The sequence below is a fragment of the Apaloderma vittatum genome, unplaced genomic scaffold, assembly GCF_000703405.1.
Source record: "Apaloderma vittatum isolate BGI_N311 unplaced genomic scaffold, ASM70340v1 scaffold5389, whole genome shotgun sequence".
Classification (NCBI taxonomy): Eukaryota; Metazoa; Chordata; class Aves; order Trogoniformes; family Trogonidae; genus Apaloderma; species Apaloderma vittatum.
This window is the reverse complement of record NW_009734595.1, coordinates 141,951-155,612: the sequence shown is the minus strand read 5'-3', so window position 1 is coordinate 155,612 and position 13,662 is coordinate 141,951. Positions and strand designations below refer to the sequence as shown.

Sequence of the window (13,662 nt, the reverse complement as noted above, 5' to 3'; positions counted from 1 at the left end):
CTGCCAGGGTTGGAGGTCTTTTCCAATTAAGTGATTCTATGAATCGACGATATGTATGTATATACTTTTAAAGGGTAAACTTTGTTTATGATCTATATAAACTGCATCACTGCTATACTGGAAATACTTTAGACTATTTAGCATGCCCTTATAACCAGATTTACTGCATATATAATTAATACAAGTTTGTGAAATTTTTCCTTTATATTATCACTTTCAAAATGTATTATATGTAAGAGGAGGATTTTGTTACTATATATATGATATTTTACACTGAAAAAATCTAATGCAAAACATTCTTATGGATGTATTTTTATTAAACATGAAATATAACACATTCATCAATATTTTCATCAGTTCTTAGATCAAATTTTGTATTTTTCTCTATAAATTAGAAAAAGTTGACAATGTAAACCACATTAATACACAGGCTACAGAATACTTTTCAAAATTAAGACTATAGCCCTAAATCTGCGCAAATTACAATATCTTGTAGTCTTTTATTTTGATGTCTTAAAATTCCCTTAATAATCTGACTTCTGAAAGAAGAAAGATGAAACGAGAGAAGACAAATCTTCACGAAGGAGTAAGGCCACTGTGGCTAACTCGGTGGTCGATACAGTAGTCACTTTCAGGTTCCTAATTGTCTTGAGGTTTGAAGTTGGCTCCACTAAGGCAAACGCATTTTTGGATGTCCAGAGTGACCAGATGTCTTAACTGTGAGACCAGTTCTTTCGAATGGACTTTTCAGATCCTCTTACTTCAGAGTCAGGTGACTCATGGTGTCAGACACCTCTGCTGTGACTTGTGCTGACGCACGAGCGGGTACAATGTTCAGGTAAATATCGTACTGTTGGTCCAGGCCAAGGTAACTGTCGCTCATGAGGTACAATGTGTAGATGCACCTAAAATGGAAAAAAGCAGAATCATTAGTTTAGAAATGAGGTCTCGACTAGTTGGAAAAGATTAATAGAATGTAATTTGTAAATTTGTCGTACTTTCCAGGTGTTTCTGGAGTATAAAAAGCAACAGAAACAGTATTTCGATTTCTGACGTATCCAGTTCTTTTCAGGGCAATGAGTTCTTTTTTATCGACTTCTCCCAATATCAGAAACCATCCTTCATCTTTAACTTTGGGGAATCGAGGAGCCACTGCTTTACTGTCTTGCTTTCCCTGTTGAAGAAAAGAAAGGGCTTAGTAAAACCAGAAACCACCTTTCCAAAATGCCATTCTGCCTCAAATGAGAAACACCTCAAACACCACACTGTCATGAATTGTTACATAAGACTATAATTCAGCCAGACCAAATTAGTTTTGTTCTTTCTTTCCAGATGAAGTTTTTTTTCCTTAAAAATAAAATCTCAGTCTACAGAGAAAAGTCCAGAATATGAGATACTATTCCATTTACTTTGTAAGCTACTAAAACTTGAAATAGAAATACTGTTCCCTTTTTGTAATTTCATCTAATATATTCCCAATGCTATTCTCTGCAGAAGGGTTAATTGTAAACTTAGTGTCTTGGAGTCTTTAAATAAAGCTAAACAATATTGTTCAAGATTAATATAAAGACAAAAACAGCACTTGAAGTCTTTACTTGAGGTTGATATAGCAAAAGAAAAGATTATTTCAGTGATTCTTTAAGACAGTGACTTTACTGCTGAAAGCTGAAGATGTAATGACGCACACTCAATCAGCATTCATTTCATGTTCTGTTGATGGAAAGGTTTTACTGAAGATTTACACAGAAGAAAAAGCACCATCGTAGCAATGAAGCTTCAGAAGCAGTTTGATCCAGCTGTTTCTTACAAAAGAGGGATCAAATTCTAGGAGGGGTTTATAAAACAGTTATCACTGCATGAAATTCTCCTGCTCCCTTCCTTGCCATGGCTTTGGGTTAGGAAAAGTCTGTCAGTAACTGGAAACAGAACAACTTATGGAGGAGCTTTGAACCTTTTTCCTACCTACAAATGAGACAATCTCCCCGAGAAGCTACAGTGAAGCTGCTGTAGTCGGGACAAGAAGTCTTTTGGGAAACAATACTTTTCAAATATAATTCTTTAACTAATATAAGTTAACTTCAGGATTTACAGCACATGTATCACTGCTTTTATTTTTATCAAAATGAAGTTGTCTGAGTCTCAGAACTAACATCTAAAACTGTTCTCTGCTTCTATCTTAAACTCTTCTTCACATAACAAAAATGCTGGCAATTATCACTCTGTTGTTTCAACTGTTTGAAAAATTCATTAGCAAAATAAGAATCACGGTGGTCCGTACGTCACTCAGGGCACACAAAAGAGACAAAAATGCATCTGCAAGTAAGTGACAGTGGTGCTGGGTGCAAATGCAGGGGTACAGCAGATGGGCACAGCAAGTTTCTGCCATGATGGAAACTGCCGACTGGCTTGGGACATGAAGACTTGCTGAGGTGACCAGCCCAAGGGGAAACAGGATCTACTTTAATGGGGCAAAGGGGTGGGACTGAAATTTGGGTGTGGAGAAGAATTTATGTAGACATTGTTCTAGGACCTGTTCAGAGAGGCTTCAAATGCAAAATATGGGGAAAATATACTTAGTAAAAGCCTGTGGATAGGTTACGAGTGGAATCATGTTTATAGGTCTGGCACGTGGTTTGGAGCTATGTGTGAATATCACAGGGAAGCTTATAAACTGGTTTGGGGAAGGAGGATATGCAAGAGCATGAGTGGTAGGAGGTTGGGGCTGGTCATACTTCAATACTGCCTGCAAAGTTACCATCTCTACTGTCACTGTTTATAGTGCCCAAACAAATGAACTTTTTATGACTTTCTGGTTTCTAAAAAAATAATGGGAGAATTTTTTCATTGACTTGAATTGGTCTAGGAGTTCACCCTAAGGATCTATTTACTATCCTACTGCAAGCTAAAAAAACCATTGGCTTCATTACTAACACACAAAAGCCTTTGAAAGTGTAATTTACATAATTCTTAAACCATAAAAAAGCCTGTTATGCTGTATAAAGCACTACTGATAACGCAAATGGATTATTGGAAACTTGTGTCCTTGGAAAGAAAACGATAAATTAATCTACCTGATACCCCATCTGGGTTCTCTGCAGATTTATTTGGAGCACATACTCTTGATCAGCATGTAATCTGATCCATCTTCTGTCATCTCGGACATCTGCTGTCAAAAAAGGAACAGGCACTTCATTCTGTGGCACCACTGGGTCATCCCAACAGCCCTTAATGCTCAGGCTGACGTTTAGAATGGGCAAGCGGCACAAGAAATTCCAAGCCTGTAGAAAAAACAGATTGTGGGTTACAAGGCAATCTATACGATCTTTGTCAATGTAACAATAACAATTCTGTGTGCAGTCTACTTATTTATTCTATATTGATAATATTTTATTATGTATTAGAATATCATATATGTGATTGCATGACTCTCAGTCATAAGCATAAAATACTTTTCAGTAACCTCTTACTCTACTTTCTTCTCAGCAAAGAAAACAAATGTAAAAATCCTAAGCATGTTACACATGCCTCACTAAGATTACTGATGTCTGAACACAGGAAAAATTCCTTACCACTCCCGATTAAAGTATTTTTTCCCTATAAGCCACTTAAAAACTAGTATAATTAAGTTTTAAATTAAACTTCCTTTGCATAATCCATAAAGAACAAGTCACTGCAGTGCTAATTAGCAGTAGGCAAACCTCAGAGAGTTCAGGGGATCAGTTCAGATAATTAACCAAAAGTTCAACTGCATATCCGAAGTTATCCCTATTTTTTTTTCAGATTTTCTTGCATCGATCTTCATGAACCCTTCTTCTCTCAGTCCTCCTGAGGAATCTTAAGTCTCTGTGGTATCTCATGAACTTCAACAGGCCCTCAACTCTCTCTCATTCCTTCTATGAGAACTGTTGTTAGTGGCACACAATTTCTGTAGCTGAATGTGACACTCTCTTCAACTTTAAAGAGGAGTCCTGAAAATGTATCCCCTCATTTTGGTCTCTCAGACAAGGAAAAGCAGCTCTAGGACAAAAATGGAGGGGAGTAATGCAGGCTTTCATTTAGTTGAAAGAAAATCAGCATGTTCACTCAATGAAATTGGTTCGGAAGAAGAAATGGAAAAATGGGCTGCGGAATAGAGGCAGTGATTTGTGGCCTCACTATGGTTGTGAAAAATAGATGAGGCTGGCAATGAACAGAAGTCCAAGAACCACTCTCTGCCCTGCCCTGCCCTGCTTCCCCTCTGCCCCTGAAACAGAACCAGAATCAGCACTTTACCCATGTTCTCAAACAACACTTATGAAAAGTTACAGGGTGGGAAGGAGAAGAAGGAAGGAAGAATACTGATCTTGGGAAAGAGGCAGCAGATGTTAACATGGGAACTTGTGGGAATGGCGAGGGTAGGCATAATCACATGGGCAATACAGGCATGGAATAGAAATGTTTTATCTGCAAAAAGACTATTTTATTTTTCATGCATTGGTTGACCATCTTGGGTTTCAGCAAAATCTATTTTCATTTAGATTGTGCTGGATGTGTCTCTGATTACTTTTTCTGTGCTAGAAGCTGCAGAGCCCTCGTAAAAGCTCAGTTTGCTTTTTGGAGACATCATTGCCACGGTTCATACTGACAGTCGTGGTGTACGTTAACACATAATTAGGGATGTAGCAGCCGGGGTAAGCAGACCTAAGGTAGCACCGCCGCAGGAAAAGGCGGTGCCGTGCCTCTTGCCAACACCCTTGGCACCAGCCCTCGCCACTGGCCCCCCCTCCATCCCTGGCACGTTGGCATAACCACGCTGTGCCTGCGCAGCTCGGTGGATCAGCTTGCTAATCATTTTAGTGACAGCGTCACTTAGGTCAGCTTAAAGCTGATTGTGGAAGCATATTCTCTAATCCTGTGAGTACTCTAAATAAGCATGAACCTTTGGTGGCACTGAAAGAAGTGGTCCAGCCTCCACCCCTGCTGGCACGAGCATTCACGTAGCCACTTGGCTAGAGGCCATGTGGACTGAGAAGGCTGATGCGATCCCTCCTCCCCTCGTCCCCAGATGCTCGTTCCCACCTCCTCGCCTGAAGCAGCCGCAGCGTTTGTGCAGCTGTGCTGTGAGCCAGGTCAGCAGAGGTGAAAATGGCGCAGGGAGGGCAGGACTGCCCATTTTGGCTGCAGTGCGGACTTATGTCGGATTAAAATGGTTGTATTACCAGAGCCTGGCTGAACTAAATGAGAAAACTGATTTAGGCTGAAAACTAATCTCTTTTTCTCTCTCCACTCTTCTGTGTGCTGCCTGAGCAGCTGTGCCTGTTCAATAGAGAACGTAGGGAGGGCCAGCTGTGAGCGCTCAGGAACGGCAGCGTAAAAGCGAGGGACACTGGTGAACTGCACTGATGTTCTTAACAGTGGCTTAGCTGAGAAAGGGCAGAAAAACTGTAACAGAAAAAAACCCAACTAGAATGACAGGGGAAAAGATATCCCTCTTTGTCCCAGCTGTGAAAGTGAAAAGGGGGAAAAAAGGCAGCACCTTGAAGAAGGAGATAAAACACCACAGGCATTCTTAATTGATGAGTTGTTGCCAGGATTTTGCTGCACTTAACTCACGAGCCACTACTAAAATGACCTCCAGCAGATCACATTGGATGAGACAACTTGAGTATTAACACCTTAACTGGCAAATTATTTTATGTATAATGTAAAGGTTGTTAAGATGAAGCTTTCCGTAGGAACTGTACAGCCCCACTGCGTGAGGCTCTCCGTGCACCGAACCAGTGCTGCTCAGTTCGACAGAGGCACCCTAACACACACCAACCTGGTGGTCACCCCTTTGGTTACACTTAAGATAACATGTACCTGGAAAACTTTTAAGTGTGCTATTGCAGAGGACAAGACATGCTACAATTACGTTAGAACGCAGTTTAATTTCAGTAGAGATCATAATATGTTAACTCCTTCAGTTGCTCTGTTCAAGACTCCGATTTGATCTGGTTTATACCACACCACCCCCACGTATTCTGTCTGTCAAAAGCTGTTGTGTCCTCATGTAGCTTTTTACAGTGCCAAGAAACCAAAGTAACTCCGAATAACTTTCTAATTAGGTAAGAAAGTAGTTGTAATATGTCATCCTCCAGGCCCTGAGTATTTAAAAATTAAAGGCAAAGTTAGTACTGCTTGATCATTGGTACAGTATGGACAGCAGGCTGCCTTTTCATCATCCACGCAACATGGAGAAAATGAAGAAATGCTTTTCTTACTGAGGTTAAAAATCAAGTAATAGCAGCTGAAAATGAAAAAAAGATATGGAACACAGATACTTCCAGAGTAAAAAAGGCTAAGATGACAGCAGGGATTTTTTTTTTTAAATCTTGAGGTTTCTTTTTTATCTTTCAATAATATAAACATCAGCCTAGTATTTTAAAAGGTGCCTAATGCCTAAGTGACTTAAAAACTGAAAAAGATTTGTTAAAGAGATTTGATTCATAACGAATCACTGAAAAAACCTTGGAGCTTAGGCCAAAGATCAGAGTTATAGTCTAAATAGTTTTTGAATTTAGGCTGTCCTTTTTTAAAGCCCCACTGACTTTCAATGAGGTTTAGGATTATAACTAACTTTTGTGAAATTAAACTCATGCTCCCACATCACTTAGGTGTTTCTTGACAATTTACTGGGTTTTTTTTGCTGTAGAGGATGACATGAGCACATCTTACCTCCTTTTAAAGATATCAAGATGGGTAATCTGTGCATATATACTATATATATTTACCTACCAAACCCATAGATTCAAATCATAATCACATGAGAAATTCTTCATGAACCTTCGATAACAACATTAGCATTTTTGCCAATAATTTGCCTCCCCAGGATCTAGCCTAATATTCCAAATCCATGAGCAGCTTCAAGAGCTGCTATTTAAAAATTAATTACCAATCTGCTTAAAGGACATTTTCTCCTTTCCAAATGTGAAATTTCTTCCCTTTTCCAGTCTGCCTCAGAGTTATGTAAAGCTCAAGCTGTTTTTACCAGATTCATCCCAGTAACAGGTTTAAGATATCTGTTCAATATATTGTGAGTGAGAAATAAGAGGTTTCTAAGGAAAATAATGTTTTTGGTAATTTAGTGGTGTACTTAACGCTTTATTTGAATTTGGTCAGGCCTGGTGCCAGAATGCTAGGTTTAGACACTGTAAATTTATAGAAAACATATAGAAAATATAAAGATGCTTCCTTTACTGAAGATTTTTTCTTTTGGTTGGACCCTGCCTAGGTGTGCACTGACAGACTTTACACAGAAAGACATTCAACAGACAGCCTCAATATGAATGTTAATTTTGTGCAAGGTACTACAACAGTGTTTGTTTTTTTTTTTCCTATGAAAAATGCAGTAAAGAGTATAAAATATTGGTATAAAGGTTTCACGTTTGCAATGACCTGCATATTACAGTCATGGCTTTGATATACCCAGTACGGCCATTCCCAACTCATGGAAATGAAGGATTTATCCTTATGTGATGACAAGACGTTTTGTTTTTCCTCCTAATATGCATCTGTATTTACAAACAGATATATAGAGGCGTAGAGTCATTTACAGTGTGAACATACACACCACATACACAAGCTATTTTTGAAGAAACTGCTAAGACATTTCAATACCAGCCAAACATATTTATCTGAGGATTAATCTTCATCTATTGAATCAGACGAGAACACTGCCATGCATACAATTATTTAATTAGCAGCCAAATCCTCTGCCAGTCAGTAGCCGTTCCAGGCATACTGATGGGGCAGTAGATGCAAATCTCACAGTAGTACTGCTTTTTCTCATTACTACTGCAATTAGCACTTAAATTGATGCTTTAAACATACTAATTTCTGGAATAATTCAGGATTTGTATGTTACCTGGGATCGCCTCACTGCAGAGACGACACCAGATTGCTACGCAAATTGAAGCACTTTTGAGCCAAATAACCATCATCATATCAGACAGAGCCAATTTGCATTTGCTTTTAAAGATAACAGAATGGCAATTTATGCAAATAAATTAAGTAAGTTTACTTCTGAGTTCTCCCTGAACTAATTATAAAAATGTTCTAATTTTTTATCGCATCTAAAAGTTGGACTGAAATCAATGTGTATTATGTTAGAAACATGTTGTAAAAGGAAGCCTTGTTTTGATGTCAATACATTGTCTTAATTCAAAATTTTGATGTTAATTTAGTTACAAATGCAGATATCTGTTACAGACATTTAAGTACTTTTTTTCTTGTTTGCATACCAGTAAAAGGTTTAACTGAAGCTGAACAGTCAAACACAGGACATATTGCTGTCCTTTAAAATATTCAAATAAAACCCCCACATTTGAAGTATAGATTTTGAAGTTTTCATCTTTCATATATTTATTTGAAATCAACAGGCCTAGCTTGTGATGAATACTATGGAATACAGCTGTCCTTTGCTGGGAACAGTTTGAAAATCAAACTGAAAATAAGACTCTATCAGCCTCAGTATTTTGGAATAGTGTTTTTTTTTCCTTTGCCCTGTGAAGTGCAAAATTTTTATCTGCTTTTTCTGTTTCAAACAGAAAACAAGTGCTGGATCTTTTACTAAGGGTATTCTCAGAAAAAATAGTGTTTGCCAGACCACCTCAGAAACCAGCTACGACAACATTTGCAACGCGCGTATTCCTAGGGAGTAGCTGGCTGGGAAAAGGTGGGTAACACTCAGCAGACAGAAAGACCTAGAGAAGCATCTTTAGTGCAGTGAGATGTGCTAATATCAGCCATAAACCAGACTGCTGCTGGTTAGCAGGGAGTAAGTGAAAATAACATTAAGAAAACAGGCACAGAAGAACCTTTGCAAAGCTACCAGTACCTTCAAATTAGAGCAATGAACATGTTGTGCTTTCTGCAGAACATCACATGGCACTTGCTGAAGGGAAGTCAAGGGAGTATTTCCTTTCCCAGTTACTCTTCCTTTCCCATCTCACTGATAATGACCACGGCTAGAAAGCGTTACCTGTGAAATGTGTGCTGTCTGCAATTCACTGTCCAGAATGGAAGCAAAAACATTCTCTTTTCCTTCACAGGCAGCCATTAGTTCGGGAAGACACTCGACAGGCCCTTGGTAACCTCCAGGCACACTCTTCCTCTTGCCTTGGCTCCACTTCCTGAATACAGAGGGCAAAACATATGTCCAGGGAGTGAAAGCAAACATTTGGTTTTAGTTGTTTTGGTGGTAAAACTTGATACTGGTTTCAGTTATTAAGTGCTGGTCGTTTATTTTTGGGTAGCATTAATTACTGCATCATCTAGGTATTCACAGAGCTTAGTATTATCTACGAGATTAAGATGGATATTGATGTCTTTTAATAATAATTTTGTATTTTTATAATGGATTAAAATAAAGAGATAACTAATATACAGAGTTAGATTTGGTAGGACTTGGAACCCTTCCAGTGACCTCTTGTTAACTTGTCTAGAATCATGGTTCTCAAAAATAATTTGTGGGGGTTAATTAATCAATGAATATTGAAAACAAGAACTCCATTTGGGAAAGCATCACTGTGAAAGAATGAGTTCTGCTTCTGGTGCATTAATGAACATTCTCAGGCACAACGATGGCATTCAAACGCAATCAGTCAGCAGTGAGAAGTGGAATGAAATTGCAAACCTGCAGATGCTTAGAAGAATTACATACCGAAAAAGATAAAGGTGGTGTTGCTCTATATTGGGCAAAGTCAGCAGCGAAGAGTCATGTATCCATCTACCCTGAACCACCATCTGCACCAGGTTGGTTATATTCAGAGCAGTCACCAGCCAGCCGTGATGTGCTGCAACATCCAGCATTGCCTAATCAAAGGAGACATACACATATATAAAAAGAGAACGCAAGTGTAATTGTGTACCTGGTTCGTACAAGTAAAAAGCATTTATTTAAGGTTGAATGTACAGGAACTTCTAGGCCTTCAACACTAGAGTCTACTTCAACCTCTACTGATGGCAGTAGCCACCTTTTGGATTAAATCCTGCATCATCATCAACTCCTACTGATCAAAAGGTAATTTACACTACGTTTTTTTTTTCAATGAGAGCAGAAGCTGGGATCTTCCCCTTGCAAATAACCTCTCTTCTACATGATCTGACTCAGAGTGAAAGCAATAAATCCCAAAGTTTACTGTAAAGGAAGAAATTACCATTAATTGCAGTACTGGTTTATATTTTGACATGAGAGCTTTGCCAGAATGACATAATTATTGAAAAATCCTTGAGCTATTTATGAACAACACATTTACAGTGGTTCAAAAATTAATACTAATGACACTTAGCACTAGCAGTTATTCCCGTTTTAGCTGAAGGACTTAGAAAAGCTCCTGAATTGGGACTAGATAAAACCCCTAGAATTTGTCTTAATGAGCATTTTTGAGGTTTTGTTCAACACTGACACCTAACTTGAAATCTTGCAGAAAGACTACAGATTAGCTAATAGTTTACCTAGGGTGAGTAAGAGCAGTCAGAAATAACATGGATTTCACCCTTTGCATTGTAAACAGTTGACTGTCTTGAGGATGAAGGATGCTTGGCTCTCTCTCCTTTGGCATCTCTACCCTGAATCTGAAAAGCTTTCCCGAAGGACATAAAAAACCCCAAGCAAACAAAAACCCCCCACTCAGCTCTGCATCACTCTTTAAAGTGTTAACGATCGTCCTACCTCCCACATCTCATGAGTTTCTGTTAAATTTCTACTTACTATCTTTTCGACAACATAAGTAAAAGGTATGTGGTACGTATCACTGGCAAAAAGATTTAAATCTGCAAAATTCATTAAGGATTGTGCGCTGTGACTGGCCCTACTGACATGACAAAATTGTTACGCTTGCTTTTTTCCTGACTGGACTTAAATTCTGTTTGGTTAGTCTGAAAGAGAATTTAAGAGTTCTTGCAAAGGAGAAAGCACCAAACATGAGCTTTATATTTTTTTTTTAAATAGTAAGTGCAGTTATTTGAATACACAGTATACTTTTCATCCTGTCTAGAGTATATTAAAACAAAAATTATGATTTATAGAAGCATTTCATCTGGTGAAGAAAATTATCTGTGATGTTGTCCCACTTATGTTGTTATTTAATACCATTACGATCACACTAAAGTGTGGATCCTCATATTATGACACTCTAATCTATTAGAAAGTCAGGTATTTAAAAGTGATTTGCCATGCAGGAAATTTGGAGTTTGATTAAAATACTAGAAAAATGTTTCTTAAGAAAGCAAGAAAAAAGTCTGGTATTTTGAACAGTTTCAGCATTTCTTTAAATACCATCTTCATGGTATTAAGAGAGTTACAGATTGACTTTAGGACTAGGCTTAAGATGTTTCCATGGGTTTTCCTTTTAAAGACAAATTATGTATGTTTGATATTTCCTTAGACACCAGATACCTGCATCCTTTTAGCCTATTTTTCAGCCACTAGTGTAATGAGGAGAAGCTGTCTATGTAAGTCTTCACATTTAATCAAATGTTTTACAGACAAACAAAAGGCAGCATTTACTTAAGGCAAACTAAACAGTGAAATCTTCTTTAAACAAAGGAGTTGTTTACACACGCAGAGCTATTTCAATTAAATTACACTGATTCTGGAGAAATACTGAGTTTAAAGACACAAGTTAGTTTCAGTCCTGGCCAGACACACAGTTTATTTTAGCAGTTTACAATGCAATTTCAACAGGTTTTATTCCAGACCGAGGTGACAGGATCAGTGACACCTAGAAAAAATATTTAAAGTGTTACCCTGTATTACACAAATGTCATCTCATTTCTCATGAATTGTGGACCAAGTGCTTTTCAGCTGATAAAGATCTGGATTTAACAGTGAACTTGTCTTTTTTGAAGGAAGAGCCATAGCACCCTGAAACACTCTAATAACATTCCTAGCGACCCTAGAAACAGAACCTCACAGCACAATGTAAATGGTTGGATTTTTCTGTCTTTTCGCTTGGCTTGTGAAGGCGATTTCCAGGTTTGATAATTTTTCCTGAATAGAAAATAAAATCATGTTAGAAATCACATTTGAGAGGAGCAGCTTCATGGCCTGTAGATTTATGTGTTGGTTCACATGATTTTTAGGAGATAAAGAGGGAATTGTCCTGAGCACGTATCAGAGTGAAGTCTGCCTTTTAAACTTACGGGGCGAGTCTCTCTTTACTTGCTTCTACATTTGAAAATACATTGAAGCCTACACATACGGTACCGCCCGTGCCTCTGAGCATGTGGCTGAGACAGTGCGGTACCTCTCTCCTAGTCTCTCCTACCTGATTCTTGTTCTTTCCTTTCTGCTATACTAACACAGCCTCAAACATCATGTTTCTCCACGATGAGACTGCTGCACGTACGTAGAGAATACTGGGTGCATAGACATCCTGTTTTCCACAAGTAGCAAGGAGAATACAGTAAGTTAGAGTTTTAGTCAGCCTGAAGCAGTGGCATTTTCATAAAATGCTTCTGAGGATAAACACATAACACCGTTTTTCTTGTTTCCTCTCTCTCTTCTTCTCCTTTTTTTTTTTTTTTTTTTAAATCTATTCCCCTACCCCCACCTCTTTTAACAGAGGTTTGAAAAGGGGAAAGGAAGAGGGAAGACGTAAGAGAAAGATAAATCTAAACCAAGCTATACACTGAAATTAACTGGAGGATCCTTTCACATAGAAAATCTCCTAGAAATTGATAGAGGCCTACAGATAGATATCCCGTAGGGAGTAAGGAAAGCCTGTGTGTGTGAGACTCTGTGTTCCACATTGTTATAATGAATCCACATGGCAAATCCTCTTTTCCTCCTTATTTTCTGCTTCTTCACCCATAGAATTTATTCACAGCATCTCTATCTGGATGTGAAATCCAAGACAGTGACATTGTGAAAAAGTCAGAACAATGGTAAAGTTGGCTTGTTTAATCTGCTGCCTTGGAAACCTGCACACGTTTCATTTTCCACTAAGTGTAAAACACACAGATGCTTGATACTTACATGTTTATTGAAATTCCTATAAATACTCAAGATAACAAATTGAGTCATTCCTCTATCTCCAAATTAGCTATACAAAATGTAGCAGCTAAGTAAAGGAAATAATATAAAAGACAAAAAGATAAGTATTTAGTATTTATGTTACCCGAAGAATAACATTCAGTCTCTCCAGTTGCTAGTGTTTCTCCAGTTGCTAGTGTTTGGTTTGTTGTGCTTAAGTATAATTTTCTAGAAATTCATGGCTTTTTAACTTTTATCTGGCAAAGAAGTAAGAAATTTCTAAGTATCTTGTACTTGATAAGATTGGAACAGATTAAGAATATTATTCTAAACTGAGAAATGGCAAAAATTGGTTATCTGCCTTCTTAGCCTCAGAATTTCATGCTGACACAGGGTAATTTCATCATAGAGAAAAAAGAGCAGAGGACAGTGCGTGCAAGAAGTGAAACAACCAATGCTTTTACTTAGGGAAAAATTTTACAAAAATTTTTTGGTAAACCAACAAGACAAAAAACCTCAAAACCCTAAGCCTACCACTTTTTAAGCTAAAGTAGAAAAGATGTGGTAAATAGATAGAGTCAAGGGAAATATTGCTTTTTGTAACGAAAAAATGTTTACCATTGTCTTATTTGGGCCTCTTCTTGCACTCAAGAGAATAAAAGCAG

General features: G+C 37.9%; 1 protein-coding gene across 1 annotated transcript in view; it reads right to left on the bottom strand.

Moving 5' to 3' along the window:
* Window positions 1–678: 678 nt before the first annotated feature.
* Window positions 679–13,662, bottom strand: part of ASCC3 (activating signal cointegrator 1 complex subunit 3) — a 138,582-nt gene continuing 125,598 nt past the window's right edge. Inside the window, exons 26-30 of the mRNA XM_009876339.1 lie at window positions 9,683–9,834; window positions 9,002–9,152; window positions 3,072–3,278; window positions 999–1,174; window positions 679–905 (exon numbers count right to left, since the gene is read on the bottom strand). Coding sequence (XP_009874641.1) covers window positions 758–905; window positions 999–1,174; window positions 3,072–3,278; window positions 9,002–9,152; window positions 9,683–9,834 — 834 coding nt within the window. The 3' untranslated portion in view covers window positions 679–757. The remainder of the gene's footprint in view (window positions 906–998; window positions 1,175–3,071; window positions 3,279–9,001; window positions 9,153–9,682; window positions 9,835–13,662) is intronic.